The following is a 25,172-nucleotide window of genomic DNA, read 5'->3' as shown; positions in this document are numbered from 1 at the left end:
GCAAAGACTTATGTAGTTTACCTGAATCATTCACAGTGCAAACATCAATGAAGGAACATTTCTCAATGAAGGGGAATGTAAGAAACAAATGATAGATTGGCGCAACATCCTATTGCAAAGAAATTGTTAAAAAATATATGTAAAATTATTTATGTGTAAGATGGACTTTTATAGTACCCACTTATACACATGTAAGAACAATTTATTTTTAATAATACACACTTTAAAAATTAGCCATTTCCAGTACATCCTTCCTGAGGACTGGTGCCCAGAACTGGACAGCATACTCTAGGGGATGTGCAGTATTAGTTTTAGGCAAAAAAACTTCAATTTTGGTCTCTTCTGACCAGAGAACCTTCTTCCACATGTTTGTTTCTCGCAAACGGGACTTCTTATGGCTTTCTTTCAAAAATGGCTTTCTTCTTGACACTCTTCCAGAAAGGCCAGATTTGAGTTGTGAATGATTAATAGTTGTCCTGTGGACAGATTCTCCCACCTGAGCTGTGGATCTCTGCAGCTCCTCCAGAGTTACCATGGGCCTCTTGGCTGCTTTTCTGGTTAATGCTCTCCTTACCTGGCCTCTCAGTTTAGATGTCTTGGTAGATCTACAGTTGTTCCATACTCTTTCCATTTTCAGATGATGGATTGAACAGTGCTCTGTGAGTTGTTCAAAGCTTGAGATATTTTATTTAGAACCTAACTCTGCTTTAAATTTCTCCACAACTTTATCCCTGACCTCTCTGGTGTGTTTCTTGGCCTTCGTGATGCTGTTTGTTCACTAAGGTTCTCCAACAAACCTCTGAGGGCCTCATAGAACCACTGTATTTATACTGAGCTTAACTTACACACAGGTGGACTCTATTTACTAATTAGGGGACTTCTGAAGGCAATTTGTTTCACTAGATTTTAGTTAGATCAAAGTGAAGGGGGCTGAATGCAAATGTATGCCACACTTTTCAGATATTTATTTGTAAAAAAAATTGGAAAACCATTTATCATTTTCCTTCCACTTCACAATTATGTGCCACTTTGTGTTGGTCTATCACATAAAGTCCCAATAAAATAAATTTACGTTTTTGGTTGTAACATGACAAAATGTGGAAAAATTTCAAGGAGTATGAATACTTTCTCAAGGCACTGTATGTGATGTCAAACAACTAAATACATCTACTGTGTGAAATGCTAAAGAAATAGTCCATATCCATATATTCTTTTGTCAATTAAAAAAAATATATAAATCATTTTCCAATTGTATAGTACTCCATAATCATATATGTGATTCCAGCACCATGCGTACTGGAAGATCTGACCACCAGTAAAGCTGAATTTAGTTAAAAAAAAAAAAAGTACTTTTGCAGTTGAAGAAAAAAAACATATGGGTACTATTTACCATTTTACACAGTTGATCTATTTAGTTGTATGACATAGTGTGCACTGCCTAGATTTATATGTTTATTATGTTATCTGTGTTACTTTTTAGGGTGTACTACATAAACTGGAATATTAGTTTATATGTTACACTGTGGTGCAGTATTTTTAAAATATATGTGTGCTATTTTTCTTTTAAATAGGGTCATGGCAAGCTAGCATAAATGATGAGCTAATAGTGTCATATGCTTTCCATAATAGTTTAGTTTACTCTGTGTTTTTCAGCTGAATATGGATTTTCTGAAAGAGACCTTGAAAGCACAAGAAGCAATTTATTATGTATGGATAGTACAAGAACCTTAAAAGAAGCAGCTGCTAAAAAGAGGTCCCCAGAAGCCCAAGGTAGTTTCACTTTGGATGTTGACTTGGCAGATCGGAAAGTTGAACAAAGCCTTCTTGATCAAGTAGGATCCACCAGTCAATCAAAGAAGCATGTTCACGATGAAAGCCAAATTTTAAAAATTACTTTTGATAATCAGTATGATAAAGATGACTCTGTCCCTGAGGAGATGGCTTGTACTCAGAGCAGTCCAAGATGCACGTCAAATACAGTCCCTAGAAAGCGACTGAAAAGAAGTATTCAAAGAGTGAATGAGTGGATTCAGAAAACCTCAGAGTTTTTAAATGCTGCACCATGGGATGAAGAATTGCTTTCTGAAGTTTTTCCTGAATTGGATGAAGATATATCTGACAAAGGCTCCTGTATGTCTGGTGAGACTGAAATTATGACAGCATTCTGCCCCAGTACGGTGTCAGATGCTGTAGATAAGATGGTCAACGTTCAAGACAAGGTTTTTGGCAAGGTATACAGGAGAGAGAAAAAGTCAAACACCATGCCCAAAATAACTGTCTTTGCCAGTGTCCATGTTGATGGTGTTGCTGATTCTCGAAAGACAAATAATATTCCAAAAAGGTCAACAAGTGGTCTCCAACCAGAAGACTTCATTAAGAGAGTAGAACCAACTGAGGAGAGTTCTTACACTAATGATGGCGTGGTTGCAAAGGACATTTTAATAAATACTGAGAAAAATGAATCAAATCAGGATTCTAAATATCTAAACAATGATAAAGCAAATGCACAGGAAACTAAACTGAAGACTCAAAATAAGTCTCTAAAAAGAAAGTCTGAAACTACCCTGAATTTAGTTAAAAGTTCAGATCTTGACATGGACAATAAACATAGTCCTTCTCACTTCTCAGAAATAAATATTAATACCTATCCAAGCAGCAATGAATCAGGACATGAGGATAACCAAAGAAATGTGAGACGAAGTAGGAGACTTAATGCGTTGTCAAAAAGTGTGGTACCCTCTCCGAACAAAAAAACAGCAAGGACCAGTGGCAAAGCAATTAAAGAAATTGAGCCAGCTTGTGGCCATTCTGTTACTGAAACAGTTTTTCAAGTGAAACAAATGTGCACTACTTTTAATGAGCCAGAAGACCAAATAACCAATATTTTAACACCTAATGGGAAAGTAGTCCTATTTATGACAGATGTTGAAATTTACCCTGCTCACCCAGAATGTGAAACTTCTGATGTCGGCATTAAAGAATGCAATAATATGCAAACTGAGGCTGCGAGAAATGTTTTAAGTGTTGAGGATATTGACTCAGACGCGGACACTCAGCACTTGATGAAAGCCTTCAAAAGTGCTAAAAGAATGTCCTTCAAACTAGATTCAATTACTGAAATGGACAATAAAGAACCTTTTAATCTTGTAAACCTATCTGACACCAAAGGCAACTTACCAAATCAGGCTGGAATTGCATTAACAGTGTCTGAGAAACGGGAACAAGTAATTCACACCAATGATTCTATCCTTTCCAGTAGCAACAGCCTTGGTAAATTTAATGTTGGCGGAGAAGCAATTCAACAGCACAGTCATATCCAGAATTTTCCTGCAAATCTAAGATTTGAAAACAAAAGTTCTGCAGAGAGCACACACATGCCTGATAAAGAAAGTATGTTAAGTCCCGGCCAGCTGGATGTTTCTAACACAGTTAATGAAACTGCAGTCCGCAAAGAAAGCAATCGGAAAATAAACTCTGTTGCAAGAAAAAGTGAGGTACTTGAGTTGTGTTCAGAAAATGATACGATGACCCTTTACCCTATAATTGCTCATCAAAGTCCTTCAGTGAGGCGAGAAGACACTAGAAGTGCAACCACTCAAGGAGAAAATAAACAAGTAAAGAAAGATTGTTATCGGGAACAAAATTTTCATGAGGAGCAAGTAACTCTCTTGCCTTCTGATAACAGATCTCAAGGTTCAGTGACAGAGAAACTGCTACAGCATTCAGTGTCTCATCACAGTAGCCCTCTCAATAGTCCTGAGGCTAACTCGGATACACCTGATGGAATATTGTGCATTACAGACAGGCCTGGGGAAAAGCACAGTTTTTGTGCTGAAGTGGAAAAATCCTTTGTTTTTGCAAAAGAGCAAAAGGTTGGAGTTTCTGATAATACTAAGTCTCCAATCAATGAATCACAGCTCATTAAAAAGAAGAAACGAAGAGCACAGAAGTTGGAGTCCTCTGAAGAAGAATCAAGTGGAGATGAAGAGTTGCCATGCTTTAATAATTTTTTGTTTGGCAATGCATTAAACTCAGCTGCTCAGAAATATGCCTCTTCTGATTCCTCACCAAAGCAGCAAGGAGGTGGGGTCTTGGCTATGTTTAGTAGTTACAGTACAAGTGGTAAAACGCAGGCAACTTTGAACTTCCCTAGAGAAACGTTATTAGGAAGCCAGGAGTCTGTGAATTTGTTCTCTTCCCAATCAAATACATCTGATCATTCTACAAATGTAACTACTGACCAAGAGCTCAAGCACAACCACTCTGAGTGCCATGAGAAAAATTCCAAAATAAATTATGATACAATCTACAGTAATGGACAAGGGCAGACAGACTATGAGATAGCAGATAACTTTTATGAAGACGCATGCAAAGAGCAAAACTTAGGTATTGTATAACCTTCAATCTTGAAATTTATTTTAAAAATGTAATTTATTTTAATTTTTTTGATGCTTATAGTTTGCTCATCTGGCTCAAAATTGGTTCTGTGTTTAGCCAACTTTAAGCATATCTAAATGAATAAAATCTTGCCAATCACTACCATAGAAATTTGAAAGACAACCTGCAATTTATTTGCCACGCTTCCAATGAAAGATAAGGTGCGATTAAAGCTGGCCATAATTGGATTTAAATCTCTGCTGAACCGGACGCATTTTGGTCCAAGTGTAGCCACTCCTGCTCATGTTGAAAAATATTTCTCAATTGGCAGATCCAGTCGCTGATCACTGTATTCTGTCAGAATACAATGTATCAGCTGCAGGATTCTTCCATTCACCTTGCTTGTGTGGATGGAGGAATATTTCTTAATTTTTTTGCCCACTGACTACCGCCCGTCCGAGCGCCAAACTCTATGGCCAACTACCATAGTGAAAATTATTACGAAGGCAATTGTATATAGTATATCCAGGGGTTCCAGATCCTCACAGAACTTAGAGAAGTATTGCGTAAAATGCTAACCATCTTTTCATTATTCATTATCCATGTTAGTTCTCACATCGTTACCCACAAGTCCACTACTGGGCTCTTTTATGCGGTTGCAATGGCAATTTTAGCCGCCAAAAACATAAGGTACAGTGCATCCTGAAAGTATTCACATCGCTTCAGTTTTTTCACATTTTGATGTTACAGCCTTATTCCAAAATGGATTAAATTCATTATTTTACTCAAAATTCTACAAAAAATACCCCACAACAACATGACAACATGAACATTTTTTGTTTGAAATCTTTGCAAATTTATTCAAAATAAAACCTGAAAAAATCACTTGCACGTTAGTATTCACAGCCTTTGCCATGACACTCAATTTTAGCTCAGGTGCATCCTGTTTCCACTGATCATCCTTGAGATGTTTCTACAATTGATTGGAGTCTACCTATGGTAAATTCATTTAAAAATTAAAAATGAATGCAGAATGTGCAGAGACATCCTTGATGAAAAGCTGCTCCAGATTACTCTGGACCTCAGACTGGGGTGAAAGCTCATCTTCCAACAGGACAATGACCATAAGCACACAGCCAAGATAACAAAGGAGTGGCTACGGGACAGCACTGTGAATGTCCTTAAGTGGCCCAGCCAGAGCCCAGACTTAAGAGATCTGAAAATGGCTGTGCACTGACGCTCCCCATCCAACCTGATGGAGCTTGAGAGGCCCTGCAAAGCTTGAGAGGTCCTGCAAAGAAGAATGGGAGAAACTTCCCAAAAATAGGTGCACCAAGGTTGTAGCTTCATACTCAAAAAGAGTTGAGGCTGTAATTGGTGCCAAACGTGCTTCAACAAAGTATTGAGCAAAGGCTGTGAATACTTATGTACATGGTAATTTTTTTGTTATTTTTTTTAAATAAATTTGCAAAGATTTCAAACAAACTTCTTTCACATGGTCATTATGGGTTATTGTTTGTAGAATTTCGAGAAAAAAACATGAATTTAATCCATTTTTGAATAAGGCTGTAACATAAAAAAATTTGGAAAAAGTGAAGCGAACTGCACTGTATATCCGGGTCTGAGTAGATTTGGGAACCCCTTCAATTGGGTTCAATGAGTAGCGCAACCCTGGGTGTATTTTTTTTTTTTTTAACATTGATCGTGGTCAGCCTTAGTCAGACTTATGTAGTGAGTGAGCAGGCTATTTTTAAGGAAACCTGTCATGGGAGAAGCATGTAAACTTTGATAATTGTCTGGATCTCTTGTTTATCCTCCCGTTTCAATATTTTGTTTATGCCCTAGAACAGGGGTCCCCAACCGCTGGGCCATGGACCGGTGCCAGTCTGTGGCCTGCTGGTTGGAGGTGGGCAGAGGGAGCCTGCACTGCTACCCTCTGACCACCAGAGGGCGCCCACTCCCTTTTTCCTAGCACCTCCCTGTGGTCAGGTCAGGGACAGGATCTCATGGAGCACTGGTGAGACCCAGGCTGCACCCAACCCCATAAGGTTTACAGGTTGCACTCCCAACACCCACACTCCCCCCCCCCCCCCCAGATAACAAGCTGCACCCTCAACACGCGACCCCCCCCCCCCCTCGTGACAGGCTACAATCATACCCCCCCAGCCCAACCAAAGCCCCCACATCGGGCCCCAGGAGGGGACTAGAGGAAATGACAGATCGTGGTTCCTAGCTATTAGGAAAACACAATCTGTCTCTCCACTCAGAACGGGGATTTGTGTGTTTACACACATGTCCCTGTTCTGCTTCTCGTGGCTGTAATCGTTCGTGGGCGGTGGTCATCCCGACCGTCGGCCACGAGCATAGGCAACCCCAATGTGACTGTCCAGCCTGTCTCTCTCCTCTCACTTACAGCTTTCCTCTCACATCTCACGTTTCTCCTGACGTCAGCCCACCTCTCTTCTGATTTGATAGCAACAGTCAGTGGGCGGGGCTGAGAATTCTCTGCTAACGCCAGGAGAGACGCGAGAGGAGAGAGGCGAGCCGGGCAGTCACATGAGTGGCATGGATTGTACATAACGGGATACGCTTGGATCACTTTCCAGGGAGGGGCGTGGCAATGACGTCACTGGCAATCGATTTTTACAGACTCATGCATCGATGCTGTATCAGGTACACCCGAATCGCGATTAATTTCAGCACCCCTACTATGGGTGGTGGATGTTTCTGTTTATACTTTTGTCACCTATGTTTGGTTTCTGTAGCAGAAAAAAAAAATTGATGCAAAAACACATGTAGACTGATGTAAACTGAACTGAAGATGGATGTACAAACTGATGTAAATTCATGTAAACTAAATCGGTTTATTCTTGGCAAAAATGTGACAGAACAGATGACTCCTGTGTGAAAGGGCACTAGGGGATTTGATCCATGCCCCGTGCAGGGCCATGTTTTACTGGCACAATGCAACACCTGTCCCATCCCTATGCTGGCAGTCCTATAGCTGTCTATTGGGACAGAGCAGCTGCACAGACACAGCCTCTGCTCCCTATATGACTCTGGTGCAGATGCGTGGCCCTGAATGCACCCAGAATGGGTGACAGGGATCTACACTACTACCCACCTGAATGCCATATTGGGAGCAGCGGCTGTATGTAATGGGACTGTACACACATGCATGCACCAATAGTGCTGCACAGAAAGTAATAATGTAGACAGACCTTGAAGCCCACACCTCCGAAGGATCATTTACAAACACACAATCCAACGCTTCTGGAGCCCAGAGTAAAAAAACGACTACTTGAAGTCACCCTTATAAGGATACCTATATACCTGTTATAGGGCTACCATGGAAGTTGAAATATATTGAAAAATGGCATGCCTGTAATTTCTCTAGTTCATATACTATAGCAGCACTTGTAATATGTTTGTCTTCACAGATGAAGTTTCTGATTGTGAGAGTGAAGCCAGTCACACTGGGGACTCTTCAGGTCTGTCTTCTCAATGTGATGTATTCAATACACAGGTATGGATATTCACAAGATTATTTCAATTTTTAATGCTGTTTAGACCTATTATTAAAAAAATATTTAGCCGAAATTGCTAAAAGGTTGAGTTGAAGGGAAATGAACTGAAAAGGGAGTAATTACTTTTAGAGCACTTGTGAGAGCTGCACATTGTTTTTTAGGGGTGCAGTCACAAGGCCTATCCATTTGGTGGCAGTGTTGCTTCAGTTTATTATTAAGTTGATGATTGCATACAAACAGCTCCTTCAATCAACCTACTCGGTCATTGTTATAAATGTATTCTGTCCTTTTCAAAAAAAACTTTTGATTCAGGAAATTATGTACATTGAATTGAGTATGTTTGAAAGCATTTTGTAAACTTGTGTTGATGTTGTAAAAGCCATTTCCTGTAGAGCTTAATTTTTTATTTGTTGAGTACAATATTTAAATAGGAGACTAGCACAAGGTCCAAGTAATTTGTAGATGAAATTACATTGAAGAAAAATTACTTGGCTGTGCATCATGTTGCATGGACAATGGAAATAGTCTCATAGTACTGTTAAGTGCGCGGTTTTTAAGTTCTGTTGAAAAATCCAAAGCCTGCCTAAAAATTGCATGTCTTGTTTTATCATAGATGAAAGAGATTGAAACTAAACATTCAAAATAGCTGTGTGTGTGTGTGTGTGTGTGTGTGTGTGTGTGTGTGTGTGTGTGTGTGTGTATACGCACACACACACACACAGTGATGCTCAAAAGTTTGCATACCTTGGAATGTTTGGCCTTGGTACAGACACAGGAGGTGACACACAGGTTAAAATGGCAATTAAAGGTTCATTTCCACATTTGTGGCTTTTTAAATCACAATTAGTGCGTGTATATAAATAGACGATGAGTGTGTTAGCTCTCACATGGATGTACTAAACAGGCTAGACACTGAGCCACGAGGAGGTTGAAAAGAACAGTCAAAAGACCTACGTAACAAGGTAATGATATTATATTATAAAAAGATATCCAAAACCTTCAATATGCCAGTCAGTACTGTTTTAAACCCTTATTACTTACTAAGTGGAAAATGAGGGGCTCTTGATACCAAGCCAAAGTCAGGTAGACCAAGAAAGATTGCAGCCACACCTTGCAGAAAAATTGCTCAGGACACAAAGAAAAACCCACAGGTAACCACAAGAGAAACAGGCTGCTCTCCAAAAAGGCGGTGTTGTTGTTTTTAAGCAGCACAATTCAATGATACTTGAACAAAAAAGAGCTGCGTGGTTGAGCTGCCAGGCATGTCGAGGTGGTGTTGGGCATATTTTAACCAGGCGTTTTTGTGGCATTAAAGGATTGTAGGTCTTTCTGCCAATTTGACCATGCAGCTCTTTTTTGTTCAAGTATCATCGTATTGTGCCCCTTAAAAAAAAAACACACCATCTTTTTGCAGAGCAGCCTGTATTTCTCCTGAAGTTACCTGTGGATTGTTCTTTGTGTCCCAAACAGTTCCTGTGGCAGTTGTGGCTGAAATCGTTCTTGATCTACCTGACCTTGGCTTGGTATCGAGATCCCCAAATTTTCCACTTAGTAAGTGATTGAACAGTACTGACTGGCATATTCAAGGCTTTGGATATCTTTTTATATCCTTTTCCATCTTTGTAAAGTTTCATTACCTTGTTAGACAGGTCTTTTGACTGTTCTTTTCTACCTCCTCATGGCTCAGTGTCTAGCCTGCTTAGTGTATCCATGTGAGAGCTAATGAACTAATTGACTATACACACACACTAATTGTGATTTAAAAGGACACAAATGTGGGAAATTAACTATTAATTGCCATTTTAACCTGTGTGTGTGTCACCTTCTGTGTCTGTACCAAGGGCAAACATTCCAAAGTATGTTTTTATCCGGGCCATTTGGGTGATTTCTGTTATCCTTTTGATTTAAAAAGTATCAGAAAAACTGTCATAAATGGCGTCATGTGATTGGTATACTTAAATAAAAGACTTTTTTTTTGGCATGATTAGTCATATTTTACATTTCACAATATCTGCCAGAGTATGCAAACTTTTGAGCACAACTGTATATTACGGCTGCAACCAACGATTATTTTCATAATCGATTAGTTGGCCGATTATTGTTTCGATTAATCGGGTAATAACCGTAAAAAAAAGGTGTGGTGTATAATTTAGTTAATATGTAAAGTTTAAAAAAAAGGTAAATTATTCTTAAATATCTCTATATGCAGTGGTAAATATAAATAACCAACTGTATGGTTAAGGAGCAAAATATATAATCCACTCTGAGAATAACAGACAGAAGAGATATACTGTATATATTAGAGGGGATATATACTGTAAATACTATTAGAAGAAATATACTGTATATACTATTAGAGGCTATATACACTATTAGAGGAGAGATATACTATATATACTATTAGAGGGGATATATACTGTATATAATAGAGGGGATATATACTATTAGAGGGGATATATACTGCATATGCTATTAGAGGAGATATACTGTATATACCATTAGAGGAGAGATATACTGTATATACTATTAGAGGAGAGATATACTATTAAATGGTCAATCTGGTAAATATCATCAGACTCATTAACTTTAACCCCATTTTGTTACTGGCCGATTAATCGATTATGAAAACAGTAATCGATTAATTTAATAATCGATTCATTGTCGATTAATCGATTAGTTGTTTCAGCCCTACTGTATATACAGTATACAGTGGGGTAAATAATTTTTTATAATATTTGATCCCCTGCAGATTTTGTAAGTTTGCCCACTTATAAATAAATGAAGGGTGTATAATTTTTATCTTAGGTGTATTTTAAATGATAGAGATAGAATATTAACCACAAATCCAGAAAAACCACATGATACAAATGTTAGAAATTGAGTTCAGTGAGTAAAATAAGAATTTAATCCTCAAGCAAAACATGACTTGGTACTTGGTGGAGAGAGTTTGTGCGCATCTCAGGTGAGATTTTGGTCTACTCTTTACAGATCCTCTCTAAATCCTTAAGATTTCTTGTCTGTCCCTTGGCAACTCGAAGTTTCAGCTCCCTACAATAATTTTCTATAGGATTAAGGTCTAGAGATTGGCTAGGTCATGCCATGACCTTAATGAGCTTCTTCTTGGCCACACCTTTGTTGCCTTGGCGGAATGTTTCAGGTCATTGTCCTGCTGGTAGACCCATCCACAACCCATCTCCAATGTTCTGGCTGAGGGATGAAGGTTCTCATTCAAGATTTTACAATACATGGCCTCATCCAATGGCCTCTCAAAGCAGCAAAGTCAGCCTGTACCTTTAGCAGAGAAACGACCCTAAAGCATAATCTTTCCACCTCAGTGTTTGACTGTAGGGATGGTGTTCTTGGGGTCATAGTCAGCATTTTTCTTCCTCCAAACACAGCGAGTCCCCCTCCTCAAAAAGGCACATGTACATACAACACAAAGAAAAACATTTTGCCTATGGGACTTTTAAAGAGTCACACCTCAAAAAATATCTATACAATTATAAAAAAATGTATTTGACATACTTTTAAAAACAAATATTGCACAGTAACTTATTGATAAACATGAATAGTGCTACATAGAAATCACATACGAAAAACTTAGTGTGTGGGACCTAGGGACAACATATAGATACCACTATCGATTTGGAGCATCTGTGTGACTGATCTTGGCGTGTTTCACAAGCTGGATCTCACTTCTTCAGAAGAAGCACAGGAAAGTATAATCGATGCTCACACCCAATTGGTGATCAAGCTGCAGAATGAATGGTAGATTTCTATGAAGCAGTATACATGATAGCATACAAACGGTCTCTGCAGGACTTGCCAAGAGGTCCACTAGTCTTCCCCCTTGTAGCTGTGAAAGGGGCGGGGAGATGGTAAAAATGTGATATGCTCACAGACCAGATTCACCTAGTTGTCAGTGTAGAGTCCAACAAGGAAGGAGAGAAACACCACGCACCCTTGGGAGGAAGAAGGGCCAGCACGGACAGCCAGAGGTTTGCGCAAAGGTGAGCACCGTATTTAATGAATAAAATACATTTTAGTACACCACCCTGCTCATTTATTATTCAACACCATGTTTAAGTACACATATTACTTTCAATTGCTTTTAATAAGATTTGGACTTCTTCAGAAGTGGTTGGTGATCAATGAAATCAGTGTAAATATGGGCAGTGCCAAGATCAAGACACTAGGATGGAGTGAGGGGAATAGCACAGCAGTCCTACCAGAATCCCATTTATGTTGAAAAGGGAGTGATTATCCAAGTGATGTAGTACAGATCGGATAAGAATTCACCAAATAGTCAAACACCCATATTTGGTGTCAGGAACAAGATATAAATTGTCCACCCCAGTTGCGCGAGTAGTTGCCACTGGACTTTTATAGAGGGGACTGTGTGCGCTTGCTGGGAACCCACAGACAGGCTACTGTGACCTGGTCCTACATATTGGACAATTTATTTCCTGTTCCTAAGACTTAATATAGGGGCCTGACTATATGGTGGAAATCTTACCTGAAATGTATATATTCCATTTACAAATATACATTCAGTCCATATTGTAAAGTGCAATTTATGAATAAATATAGTACATAATATAAAGTGTAATTAATCCACAGTTCATCCACTATGTAACAGTTACCCAAAAAAATCTCTTAAAAGTGGTTTAGGATTTCTGCTTCAAACATCACACAGCTTTCAGTCATTGCTTAATCTTCCTTCTCCCCACTATGGTTAAACAGACTCACTAGATATTAACCACTACCAGACCGCCCACCATCATTATATATTGGCTGTTTGAAGTGGTATATCGTTGTTATGGCTGCAGCTAGCTGCCATAACCCTGGTATCCTTTTCTTCAGCGGGTGATCCGCTTTCATATAAAAATGGTTTCTGCAGTGAATTCGCTGCAAGATCATTTTTATCAGTGGCGGGAGAAGGCCCCCGCCCTCCGGTGTCCTTTGCCGCTTACTGGAGCCGCTGGCAGTGGCGGAGGTGATCGCGTCCTTCCTGTTAGGTACGGAGAAGAGTGAGGGGAAGATGGCCATCACCTGTCTCCATACCAATGCAGGGCAGATCGATGTCAAAATTGATGCCCAAAGCAACGTTTTTTTTTCAAATGACATTTCATTTTTATTTTATTTATTTTTATTGCATTTTAGTGTAAATTTGAGATCTGAGGTCTTTTTGACCCCAGATCTCATATTTAAGCGGTCCTGTCATGCCTTTTTTTCTGTTACAAGAGATGTTTACGTTCCTTGTAATAGGAATAAAAGTGACACCATTTTTTTTTTTAAAGAACAGTGTAAAAATAAAAGGTAAAATAATAATAAGAAAAAAAAAAGTTTAAGCATGCCCTGTAACGCCAAGCTTGCATGCAGAAGTGAACGCATATGTGAGCAGTGTTCGCATATGAAAATAGTGTCCAAACCACATGTGAGGTATTGCCGCGATTGTTAGAGCCAGAGCAATAATTCTAGCCCTGTAACTCAAAACATGCAACCTGTAGAATTTATTAAACGTCACATATGGAGATTTTTAAAGGGAATACGTTTGTTGCCATTCCACGAGCGGGCGCAACTTTGAAATCCTCTTTCACAATATAAAAAAAAAATGGGCTAACTTTACTGATGTCTTATTTTTTTTTATTCAAAAATGAATTTTTTCCAAAAAAAAGTATATACAGTGTGACAAAAAGTGTTGCAATGACTGCCATTTTATTCTCTAGTATGTTAGAGCCCCCAAACATTTTATAATTTTTCTTCTAAGTAATTTTCTAGCAAAAAAAAAAAGATTAACTTGTAAACAACAATTGAAAAATAGGCCCGGTCATACTGCAGCTGCTGACTTTTAATATAAGGACACTCACCTGTCCCAGGGTCCAGCTATGCGGGGGAACGAAGCCCCACTCGTCTCTCCCTCCTCTCTGAGGCGCCAGCATTGTCACTGTGGGCCCCCGGCTGGGAACCCACAGCACCCACTGCACATGCGCGAGGCACGTGGAGGGATGTCTCAGATGATTGCCGAGAGGGAGGGGGAGAGGTGATCTCCCTCCCGGTACCGAGGTGCGCTGGGAGGTTCCATTTTTGGGTGAAACTCCGCTTTAAGTGGTTAATGACCTCTTTTCACAAAGTAGGTCTATTGTGCTTTTCAATATGCCTTATATGCTTGAATCCTTGCTGCCCAATGTTTGTATCAGATAGGAAAGGAAAACCCCAGAGAAGAGGAAGCCAACATAGCCTAAAACCATAAAAATATATTAAATAGGTAAAATTACAGTTACAGCACTGAGGAAACACTTGCCCAAACATGTAAGAGGTGCCATACCATCAACCAAATGTAATGGCGTCACAGTGCAAAAGACACATTGATGTGTATTTCATTAGTCCTGACATTCAGGAGTAGTCTGTGCACTGTGATATTGCAGCAATCAATTATACATCGATTAACCCACGTGTCAAACTCAAATCCAGCATCCAGGCCTTTTTATAGGGCACTGACACTTATCCTGCAGCAGCAGTACCCCCTTCGTCTCCTCCCCCACCTCCTCTCAGCAGTCAGTAGCAGAGAGGACAAGATAACTCTTCCGGCAGACCCTGTGCTTCTCTGTGCAGCCACAGAGATGCTCATCTCTGCCCCCCCCCCCATCTCAGCAGTTGGCAAAAGAGGACAGACTGCCCTGGCATCAGCATTCAGTAGACTCCAGCCCTCCTCCAGACCCTGCACTTTCTGCTTGCCAGCTCTGCCCTCTGCTTCTTCCCGGCAGCAGTACAAGATAAGGGGGTGCACTGTGATGTAAGGGAGGGTGGGGCCTAATACAAAAGTGGGATGGGGTGCTCTGGACATCTATTCTTACAGATACAATTGGTCTTTTGATATATTAGGACCTCTGGAATACAATATGTTCAACCCACTTTGTTTCATTTTTAAATTAGGACTTTCTCTGAAAAATACATTAGGAGATGTGAAAAGGCCAGAGACTGTTGTGTGTGATGCCGCGTACACACGGGCGGACTGTATGGCGTACTTAGTCCGTCGAAACACATTTCAGCGGACAGTCCGCTCGTGTGTGGGCTTCAGCGGACTTTTTCAGCGTGCAGTCTGGCGTACTAAGTATTTCGGATTTTTCGAAATTCTGTCCGTCGTACTTTGGTTTCAGCGGACAATCCGCTCGTCAGTAGGCTAGTTCGACGGACTAAGAATGGCGCATGCTCAGAAAAGATTTACACGGCGGAAGGGTGCTTTGCTGTGTATTGGACTTCCTATCCCTAGTCCCGTCGTACGTGCTGTACACGTCATCGCGCAAGCTTTCGACGGACTGTTTGTGCATCCGTGTGTGGTCAAGTCCGTTCAGTCCAAAGTATGACGGACTGTCCGTCGGATTGTATGATGGACTAAGTACGCCATACAGTCCGCTCGTGTGTACGCGGCATAAGTTTAAAGAGGAAGTAAACCCTGATGGGTTTACTTCCTCTTTCATTCCCTGCAAAGGCAAAGCATAATGGACTACTATGCATCGCATAGTAGTCCATTATTTGTCACTTACCTGACACAGGAGCCAGCGATGTCACCGCTGTCCCCTGTAGTCCGGCGCATCCATCTTTTCGGTGGGGTCTCGCAGCTCCGCCGCTGTCATTCGGCGGCGCCGTGATGACGTCACTCCCGCGCATGCGCACGGGAGTCGACACGCGCGGCAGCTCCATTGTTGGAAATGCCGCGCTCAGTGCGCCTGCGCGCCGCTGTCTACGGCGCATGCGCCGTAGACAGCGGTGCCTGTCTTCGGGCAAATATCTCATAAACCGTATAGGTTTAGGAGATATTTCTTGGACCTACAGGTAAGCCTTAATCTAAGCTTACCTGTAGGTCAAAGTGGTTTGTAAGGGTTTACAACCACTTTAAAATGTCACTTGAAGAAAGTCAAATTGTTGAAACACATGCATCATTTTGTTTGGAACAAAAAACTAAAGAACATTTTTCCATAACCTATAATAGTAGGATACTGTTGGAGATGACAAACTAGTAAACTCTCCCCACAAACAAGGAAAGATTCAGCTTTGGAGAGTCTCCATCAGGGCAGTAAACCAACGACCCTCTGCATAAGGGTGTCAATGTGTGCTACATACAAATTCTCACCTATAATGCAAGGAAGCTGTGGTTGCTGTCAGTGGCAGATTTAAGGCAATATAGGTTTAGATAGGAATACTTTTTCAGACATGGGCGTGTATATAAATAAAATGGGAAAACATTTTTTTAATTCACAGAGCTTGATGACAGTCCCAGAGTGGTTGTTTTTTAACTTTCATTGTGCAGATACTGCTGTGCCTTAAAATAAAAAAGAAACAAGTTAATCTAACCTTACCTTTGATGGTTTAGCAATCATTTTTATGCTGAAACAATATACACTATATTATCAAAAGTATTGGGGCGCCTGCCTTTACACGCACATGATCTTTAACGGCATCCCAGTCTTAGTCCGTAGGGTTCAATATTGAGGTGACCCACCCTTTGCAGCTATAACAGCTTCAACTCTTCTGGGAAGGCTGTCCACAAGGTTTAGGAGTGTGTCTATAAATGGAGAAAACTCCCCCTAATGGAACTTTAATGGCCCAAATACGTTATGAAATGTTATGAATGAGTAAACAATATTTTATTTGAAACATAAAATAATGAAAGTGGCTGGTAACATCGAAAGTTAAAATGAATTCATGGCAACATAGGGACATAATAAATAGCTCTAAAGCGGCCATGCTGTGATGAGAGTCACCATGGCAGAACATGCAGACCACACCCAACGCGTTTCAAAAACTCCTTTCTTCAGGGGTGTATAGGTAAGTAGGGCAGGTTACTTCTGTATTTAACCACTTGCTTACTGGGCACTTAAACCCCCCCTCAGTCCCAGACCAATTTTCAGCTTTCAGCGCTGATGCACTTTGAATGACAATTGCGCGGGCATACAACACTGTACCCAAATTAAATTTTTATCATTTTTTTCCCGCAAATAGAGCTTTCTTTTGGTGGTATTTAATTACAGCTCAGAGTTTTATTTTTTGCTAAACAAACCAAAAAAGATGCAAAAAAAAAAAAAAAATCATGTTTTAATAGTTTGTTATAAAATTTTGCAAACGGGTCATTTTTCTCCTTCATTGAAGTGCGCTGATTAGGCGGCACTGATAGGCTGCACTGGTGGGCACTGATGGGCTGCATTGGTGGGCACTGATAGGTTGCACTGGTGGGCACTGATAGGCTGCACTGGTGGGCACTGATAGGCATAGTTAAGGCGGCACTAATAGGCACAGATAAGGCGGCACCGATGGGCACAGATAAGGCGGCACTGATGGGCAAAGATGGGCACAGATAAGATGGCATGGATGGGTGGCACAGATGGGTACCACTGATAGATGGGACTGATAGGTGGCTCTGATAGGTGGCACTGCTGGGCACTGATGGGCGGCACTGCTGGGCACTGATGGGCGGCACTGGGGTGCAGCACCTTTGAGGCAGATTGTGGGCACTGCTGGGTGGCACTGTGGGCACTGCTGGGTGGCACTATGGGCACTGCTGGGTGGCACTGACGGGGGGCACTTACTTTTAATAAGTGGGGCACTGCAGGGGGCAGGTGGGCACTGGCAGGGGGCAGGTGGTTGCTAGCAGGGCTGGCCGTGATCGGGACTGATGTCCCGATCACGACCGCCGGTGATCGGCTTTTTTTTTTCACTTCGCGCTGTCAGCGCGAGGAGGAATAATAGCCGATTACCGGCTCCGTTATATCACATGATCAGCTGTCATTGGCTGACAGCTGATCACGTGATAAGGGGTCGGGATTGACCCCTTGCACGGATCGGTGATCAGGGGAGTCTCATGGACTCGCCGATCACAGAGCGCGCCCCTCAGGGGGCGCGCAGGCCGCTCGTACACGGGACTACGTCAATAAACGTAGTCCCGGAAAAGGAGATCCGCGCTGTAGCCGTCAATTGACTATAGCGCGGATCTCAAGTGGTTAAAAACAAATAGTATACAGAATATATTGTATACAACCATTATATGTTGCCAAAGCATCCAGAATAAATATACAGTAAAACCTTTGTTTGAGCGTAACTTAGTTTGAGAGCATTTGCAAGAAAAGCAAACTTTTTAAATATTTTGACTTGATATACAAGCGATGTCTTGGTATACAAGTAGCGTCATGTCACAACTGAGTATAAAACAGAACAGAGGCAATGCTAAGTGTAGCAAAATGGTTACATTTAATGAAGGTACAACATTTAGCAAGTCACATGGTTGATTTATTCAAACAGACACATCTAAGTATGCAGGCATCTAGGGGAAAGCTGTTCACGTAGACCATACTCCACACCGCCATCAACGACATCCCTTTCCACAAGCACTTCAAGCCTCGCTTTCAAATCACTCTACTGCAGGGTAGTCTTTCCGGTCACGATTGCAGACTGGCAGTGATGAGAGCCAGAGGTGTGGAAGATGGTCTATGTGGAGAGCTTTACCCTGGATGGTTGCATACTTAGATGTACCTCTTTTAATCATCAACCATGTGCGTTTCTAAATGTTGTACCTTCATTAACCACTTACCGACCAGCGCACGACGATGTACGTCCTATTATTGAAGAGGGATATCTCGGTAACGGCAGCTGCTGCCACAACCGAGATATCCCTCTTCAATAATAGGACGTACATCGTCGCTGTACGATAATGGTGGTCTCCGTGGCGGATTCGCTGCAAGATCACCGCTATCGGCAGCGGGAGAGGTGCCAGCCCCCCTCCCGCACCTTCCGCCGCTTACCGGAGCCGTCGGTAGCGGCGGAGGCGATCGGGTCCTTTCACTAGCTGGGTATGGAGACGAGTGAGGCTAAGATGGCCCCCACTCCTCTCTATACCATAGGAGGGTGGAAGCGACGTCAAAACGTTACTTCCGCCCATACCTCTTAAAGGTATATTTTTTTTAAATGTCATTTTTTTTTTTTTTTGCATCTTAGTCCAAACATGAGATCTGAGGACTTTTTGACCCCAGATCTCATATTTAAGAGGACCTATCATGCTTTTTTCTATTACAAGGGATGTTTACATTCCTTGTAATAGGAATAAAAGTGATCCATTTTTTTTTTTAAACAGTGTAAAAATAAATAAAATAAATAAGAAAAAAATAAAGGTTTTTAAAAACACCCCGTCACGGCGAGCTTGCGCACAGAAGCGAGCGCATACGTGAGTAGCACCCGCATATGAAAACGGTGGTCAAACCACACATGTGAGGTATCGCCGCGATCAGTAGAGCGAGAGCTAGACCTCCTCTGTAACGCAAAAAATGCAACCTGTAGAATTTTTTAAATGTTGCTTATGGAGATTTTTGAGGCTAAAAGTTTGACGCCATTCCACGAGCGGGCGCAATTTTGAAGCGTGACATGTTGGGTATCAATTTACTTGGCATACCATTATCTTTCACAATATAAAAATAAAATTGGGCTAATTTTACTGTTGTCTTATTTTTTTATTCAAAAAAGTGAATTTTTTCCCAAAAAAGTGCGCTTGTAAGACCGCTGCGCAAATACGGTGTGAAAAAAAGTATTTCAATGACCGCTATTTTATTCTCTAGGGTGTTAGAAAAAAAAACAATATAAAATGTTTGGGGGTTCTAAGTAATTTTCTAGCAAAAAAAACAGTTTTAAACATGTAAACACCAAATCTGAAAAAGAGGCCTGGTCCTTAAGTGGTTAAATGTAACTATATTGCTACACTTAGAGGCTTCTCTCTTCTCTTTTATACTCTGTAGCTCCTGATGGATTTTGCTTCTAATTCCCTTGTGGAGGTTGCCATTTGTGGATGAACATTTTATGGTTACACAACCTGGTCATATTCCTATAATCTTTTGATATGTACTATAAACTGAAGGACTTATGAATAAATGGTTGTGGAATGAATCAGCTGAGTGTCCATGATTTCTTATGGGGAAATTTGCTTTGATATACAAGTGCTTTGGATTACAAGCAGTCTCCGCTCTAATTCAAACCAAAGGTATTCTATCGGGTTGTGGTCAGCCAAGTTCCTCCACCCCAAACTCGCTCATCCATGTCTTCATGGACCTTGCTTTGTGCACTGGTGCACAGTGATGTTGGAACAGGAAGGGACCATCCCCACACTGTTCCCACAAAGTTGGGAGCATTAATTTGTCCAAAATTTCTTGGTATGCTGACGCCTTAAGAGTTCCCTTCACTGGAACTAAGAGGCCAAGCCCAACCCCTGAAAAACAACCCCATACTATAATCCCCCTCCACCAAATGATTTGAAACAGTGCACAAAGCAAGGTTCACCAAAGGTCAGTTCACTGGCCTTCCAACTTTTGGAGCCAGACTATAACCAGTGTGCAATTGCAGTTTAAAACTACCCCATAATTAATAAGAATAAGGAATGCCCTAGTGCAGTGATGGCGAACCTTGGCACCCCAGATGTTTTGGAACTACATTTCCCATGATGCTCTACTACACTGCAGAGTGCCTGAGCATCATGGGAAATGTAGTTCCAAAACATCTGGGGTGCCAAGGTTCGCCATCACTGCCCTAGTGTCAGTGAGAGGATTAAAAGTGTTCCATCTTTGGTGTCAGTGGAGAAAACAATTCTCAGTTCAGTGGTCAGTGATCGTGAGGTGGACCTCAGTGGTCAATGGGCAAAAAAAGGACAGTGAAAGAGGAATTCTGCCCTTACCAAGTAGCAGGCCAAAGTTTGAGTACTACTGGTTTAAATATTTTCTGAGCCCTTGTTATATGATATTAAGTGTAATATATAGAGGACAAAATAAGTATGTGGTATTGCGGTTTTTTCACAGGCTGCTGTCTTGTATGCTGATCAAGGGTCCCTCAGACACGATAGTCTTTGTGTAATTAGTGTTAAAAGCAATAAGCAGTAACTCACAGCAAGCACTCGTATCCTCTTCTATTAGCTTAACTTTTTATACTGTACACTTCATGTCCTGTAATGCCATCAAATTGTTGCATTTTTCAGTATTTTTAAATGAAAGGCCAAATTGTTACTATGACAATAATACATTGTAGTGAAGTATTAAAAATGCAGCCCTGTTCCCAAAATCTTGATGTAGGATTTTAGAACTGCTATTTATCCTAGAAAGTTTAACAGGAGAACATTCATTTGGCTAAAAGCTTTTCAGAGATGTGTATGTAATGCTCAAAAATATATTGATCAGGTTCCTTAAGTCACTTTCATACTATCATTCATGAAGCAAATTAAGAAACTATATTAATTCTCCCTTGTCTTGTTGACAAATGTGTAAAGTTTTGGATCTTTTGAAGCAGAGAGTGAAAATAGATGAACATTGGGGGTTATTTACTAAAGGCAAATCCACTTTGCACTACAAGTGCACTTGGAAGTAAAGTCGCTGTAGATCCTAGGGAGACATGCAAGGAAGATAAAAAACAGCATTTTACCTTGCACATGATTTGAATGATAAAATCAGCAGAGCTTCCACTCATTTCAGATCTACCCCTCAAATTTACAGTGAATGCACTTCCGAGTGCACTTTCAGTGCAATTTCAAGTACACTTTGCCTTTCGTAAATAACACCCATTATCTTAAAGTGTTGTTTTTTTTTGTAAGCCCAGTGGCAGGTAAATGACACACACATATATATATATATATATATATATATATATATATATATATATATATATATATACATACACACAGTGGGGAAAATAATTATTTGATGCCCTGCAGATTTTTTACGTTTGCCCACTTACAAAAAAATGAAGGGTCTATAATTTTTATCATAGGTGCATTTTAAATGATAGAGCGAGAATATCAACCAAAACTTCAGAAAGAACACACACTACACATGTTCTAAATTGAGTTGCAGTTTAGTGAGTAAAATAAGTATTTGATCCCCAAGCAAAGCATGACTTAGTACTTGGTGGAGAAACCCTTGTTGACAAGCACAGAGGTAAGACGTTTCTTGTAGTTGGTGACCAGGTTTGCACACTTCTCAGGAGGGATTTTTGTCCACTCTTCTTTACAGGTCTTCTCTAAATCCTTAAGGTTTCTTGGCTTCGCTTGGCAGTCACTTGGCAACTCGAAGTTTCAGCTCCCTGCAATAATTTTCTATAGGATTAAGGTCTAGAGACTGGCTAGACCACTCCATGACCTTAATGTGTTTCTTCTTGGGCCACATCTTTGTTGCTTTGGCAGTATGTTTTGGGTCATTGTCATGCTGGAAGACCCACCCATGACCCATCTCCAGTGTTCTGGCTGAGGGAAGAAGGTTCTCATACAAGATTTTAGAATATATTGCTCTGTCCATTGGTCCCTCAATGCGGCTAAGTCAGCCTGTACCTTTAGCAGAGAAACAGCCCCAAAGCATAATGTTTCCACCTCTGTGCTTGACTTTAGGGATGGTGTTCTTAGGGTCATAGTCAGCATTTTTCTTCCTACAAACACGGCGAGCAAATTAATACCAAAGGGCTCAATTTTGGGTTCATCTGACCACAGCACTTTCTCCCAATCCTTCTCTGAATCATTTAGATGTTCATTGGCAGACTTCAAATGGGCATGTACATGTACCTTCTTCAGGAGGGGGACCTTGCGGGCACTGCGGGATTTCAATCCATGGCTGCGTATTGTGTTGCCAATGGTTTGTTTGGTGACTCTAGTGATTGCTCACAAGCTCCTCCTGTGTAGTTCTGGGCTGATACCTTAGTTTTTTCATGATCATCCTTGCCCCATGAGGTAAAATCTTGCATAGAGCTGCAGGCCGAGGGCGATTGATGGTTATTTTGTATTCCATTCACGAATAATCGCACCAACAGTTGTCTCCTTCTCACCAAGCTTGCTGATGGTCTTGTAGCCCATTCCAGCCGTGTGCAGGTATACAATCTTGTCCCTGACGTCCTTTAACTGCGCTTTGGTCTTGTCCATGATGCTGAGGTTTGAATGGAAGAAAGAGATTCTGTGGATAGCTGTCTATTATACACATAATGAGTTGTCGTTAAGAGCACCTTCTTAAAGTGACAGGGCTAATCTGTGTACCACATGAGCACTTACTGTAGCCAGTCTGTGGGAGCCAGAATTATTGTTGGTGGGTAGGGGATCAAATATTTATTTTACTCACTGAACTGGAACTCGATTTATAACATTTGTATCGTGCTTTTTCTGTATTTTTGGTTGATATTCTGTCTCTACAATTGAAAAGACACCTATGATAACAATTCTAGACCCTTAATTTCTTTGTAAGTGGGCAAAATTTCAAAATCTGCAGGGATCAAATAATAATCTTCCCCACTATATGTACGTATGTGTATATGTAAATATATGTTTTATTTATTTTGATATAATATATTGTGATCTTGAGCAGGTTCTATATTTACCCTTTGGATCAAGATTCCTAGGGGGTTAGGGGAGCAGGGATTTATAGGTAGCTAACTCCACAAAGCAGCGTGGAATAGTAGAGGTTTAGAGAGTGAAGAAGTGTATACACAGAGTTTTTGTTTAACTCAGCTAGTAGGGGTGCAACGGATTGCCACCGATCCCTGATCCAAATGGGTTGCCCTGTTCGGATCGGCACACCACGTGATCCGCAGAGCGCTCCGCTGATCACGTGGCTTTGGAAAGGCCGGAACGGCGGCCATCTTGGTACACCCGGTGGTGGCCACTGTCTCGTCACAAAGTTATGTTTCATCGCCGCCATCTTGCTACACCCCACACTCCTGCACAGTAATGATAGAGTGAGAAGGGGGCAAGCAGACATCCTGTTATACCCACCGGAGTTTTAGATTTCACAGTTGTTTTCAACACAAAGCGGAGCTTATATGCTTAAATACAGTATTTGTAAATCTGACTGACTGTTTAGATGTCAATGTTTAAAAGCAGCAGCAAACCTGCCGACCTTACATAGTTGCTAATGTGACAGAACACCTCTGATTTTCACATTTAACATTAACATAATGCTACACAGTGTTCTAGATGGTGGCTGCAATGCTACACACAGTGCTCTGGAAGGTGGTCTGAGCTGAGGAGGCCTGTAATGCTTCTACACAGTGCTCTGGACGGTGGTCTGAGGAGGCCTGTAATCCTGCGCACAGTGCTCTGGATGGTGGCTGTAATGCTACACAGTGCTCCTGGATGGTGGTATGCGGAGGCCTGTAATGTTGCACAGTGCCCTAGATGGTGGTCTCAGGGAAGGCCTGTAATGTTGCACAGTGCTCTGGGGGATGGTGATCTGACTGAGAGGCCTGTAATGCTGCACACTGCTTGATGGAGGTTTCAGGTCAGAGGGGAGGCCTGTAATGTACAGTGCTCTGGATGCTGGTGGTTAGAGGAGGCCTGTAATTCTGCAGAGTGCTGGATGGTTGTCTGAGGGATGGCATGTAATGCACAGTGCCCCGAATGCCGCTGGTTGGAAGAGGCCTGTAATGCTGGATGGTGGTCTCAGGTCTGAGGGATGGCCTGTAATGCACAGTGCCCTGGATACCACTGCCAGTGGTCAGAGGAGGCCTTAATGTATAACAGTGCTCTGGGCGGATGGTGTTGAAAACCGGAAGTTAATTCACGAGGGTAAACTCCCCTGCCTCACATTTTTGTTTTATATTCGTTCGTTAACGAAAGTGGATTTGATTTTCGTCATGGTTTTCGTCAGTGGATGAAAATATTCTGTACTTTTTATTTCATTTTTGTAAAAATGCAGCTGATGAAAATTTTGACAGACGTTTTAGTTGACTAATTTAACACTGGTTACAACCAAAAACTTCAAATTTGGACTTATCAGTCAAGAGCACATGCTGACATTTTTCTGCACACTTGTTCGTATGTGCGTAGATGACTCACTTAGACTTGTTTGTGCTTCAGGGGTATGGCTTTTTAGCTGCAAGTCTTGAATAGGGGAATTCATAAAAGATGTTATATCCACCCTTTATAAATCCATCAGGCTTCTCTACCGAATTTGTTGGCGCTAGCACCCCATCTATTTTCCCACTCTGAGTACCGATGTACATCTGTACACCAACTCTGAGCTAGTCTTAAGTACCAAATTTCCCAATCTGTAAACTGGTGGTAATTCTTTCAGAGTCACTGCCATAGCGTATTGTAAAGTGGCAGTAGTTAGAATTATCTGAACTTCATACCTTTATTGATACGGTTACAGAAACTAGTGCAAAGGCTTGCTTCCGTGAGGCACAGGTAGTTCTAAAGACTCTCTCAAGCAGGTGTTCCATTTGTCCATTTTGTTTTGTTTTTTTCCATCCATTTTCAGATGGAAATCG

General features: G+C 41.2%; 1 protein-coding gene across 2 annotated transcripts in view; it reads left to right on the top strand.

The window, feature by feature from the left end:
• Window positions 1-25,172, top strand: part of BRCA1 (BRCA1 DNA repair associated) — a 353,109-nt gene that overhangs the window by 116,550 nt on the left and 211,387 nt on the right. For both annotated transcript variants that reach the window (XM_077459504.1, XM_077459503.1), the window contains exons 10-11: window positions 1,654-4,386; window positions 7,818-7,903. In XM_077459504.1, the coding sequence (XP_077315630.1) occupies window positions 1,654-4,386; window positions 7,818-7,903 (2,819 nt within the window). The remainder of the gene's footprint in view (window positions 1-1,653; window positions 4,387-7,817; window positions 7,904-25,172) is intronic.

This window comes from Lithobates pipiens, unplaced genomic scaffold, assembly GCF_037356315.1.
Source record: "Lithobates pipiens isolate NorthernLeopardFrog02 unplaced genomic scaffold, aLitPip1_a1.2 Scaffold_28, whole genome shotgun sequence".
NCBI classification, from domain to species: domain Eukaryota; kingdom Metazoa; phylum Chordata; class Amphibia; order Anura; family Ranidae; genus Lithobates; species Lithobates pipiens.
This window is presented reverse-complemented; position numbering and strand designations above follow the sequence as displayed.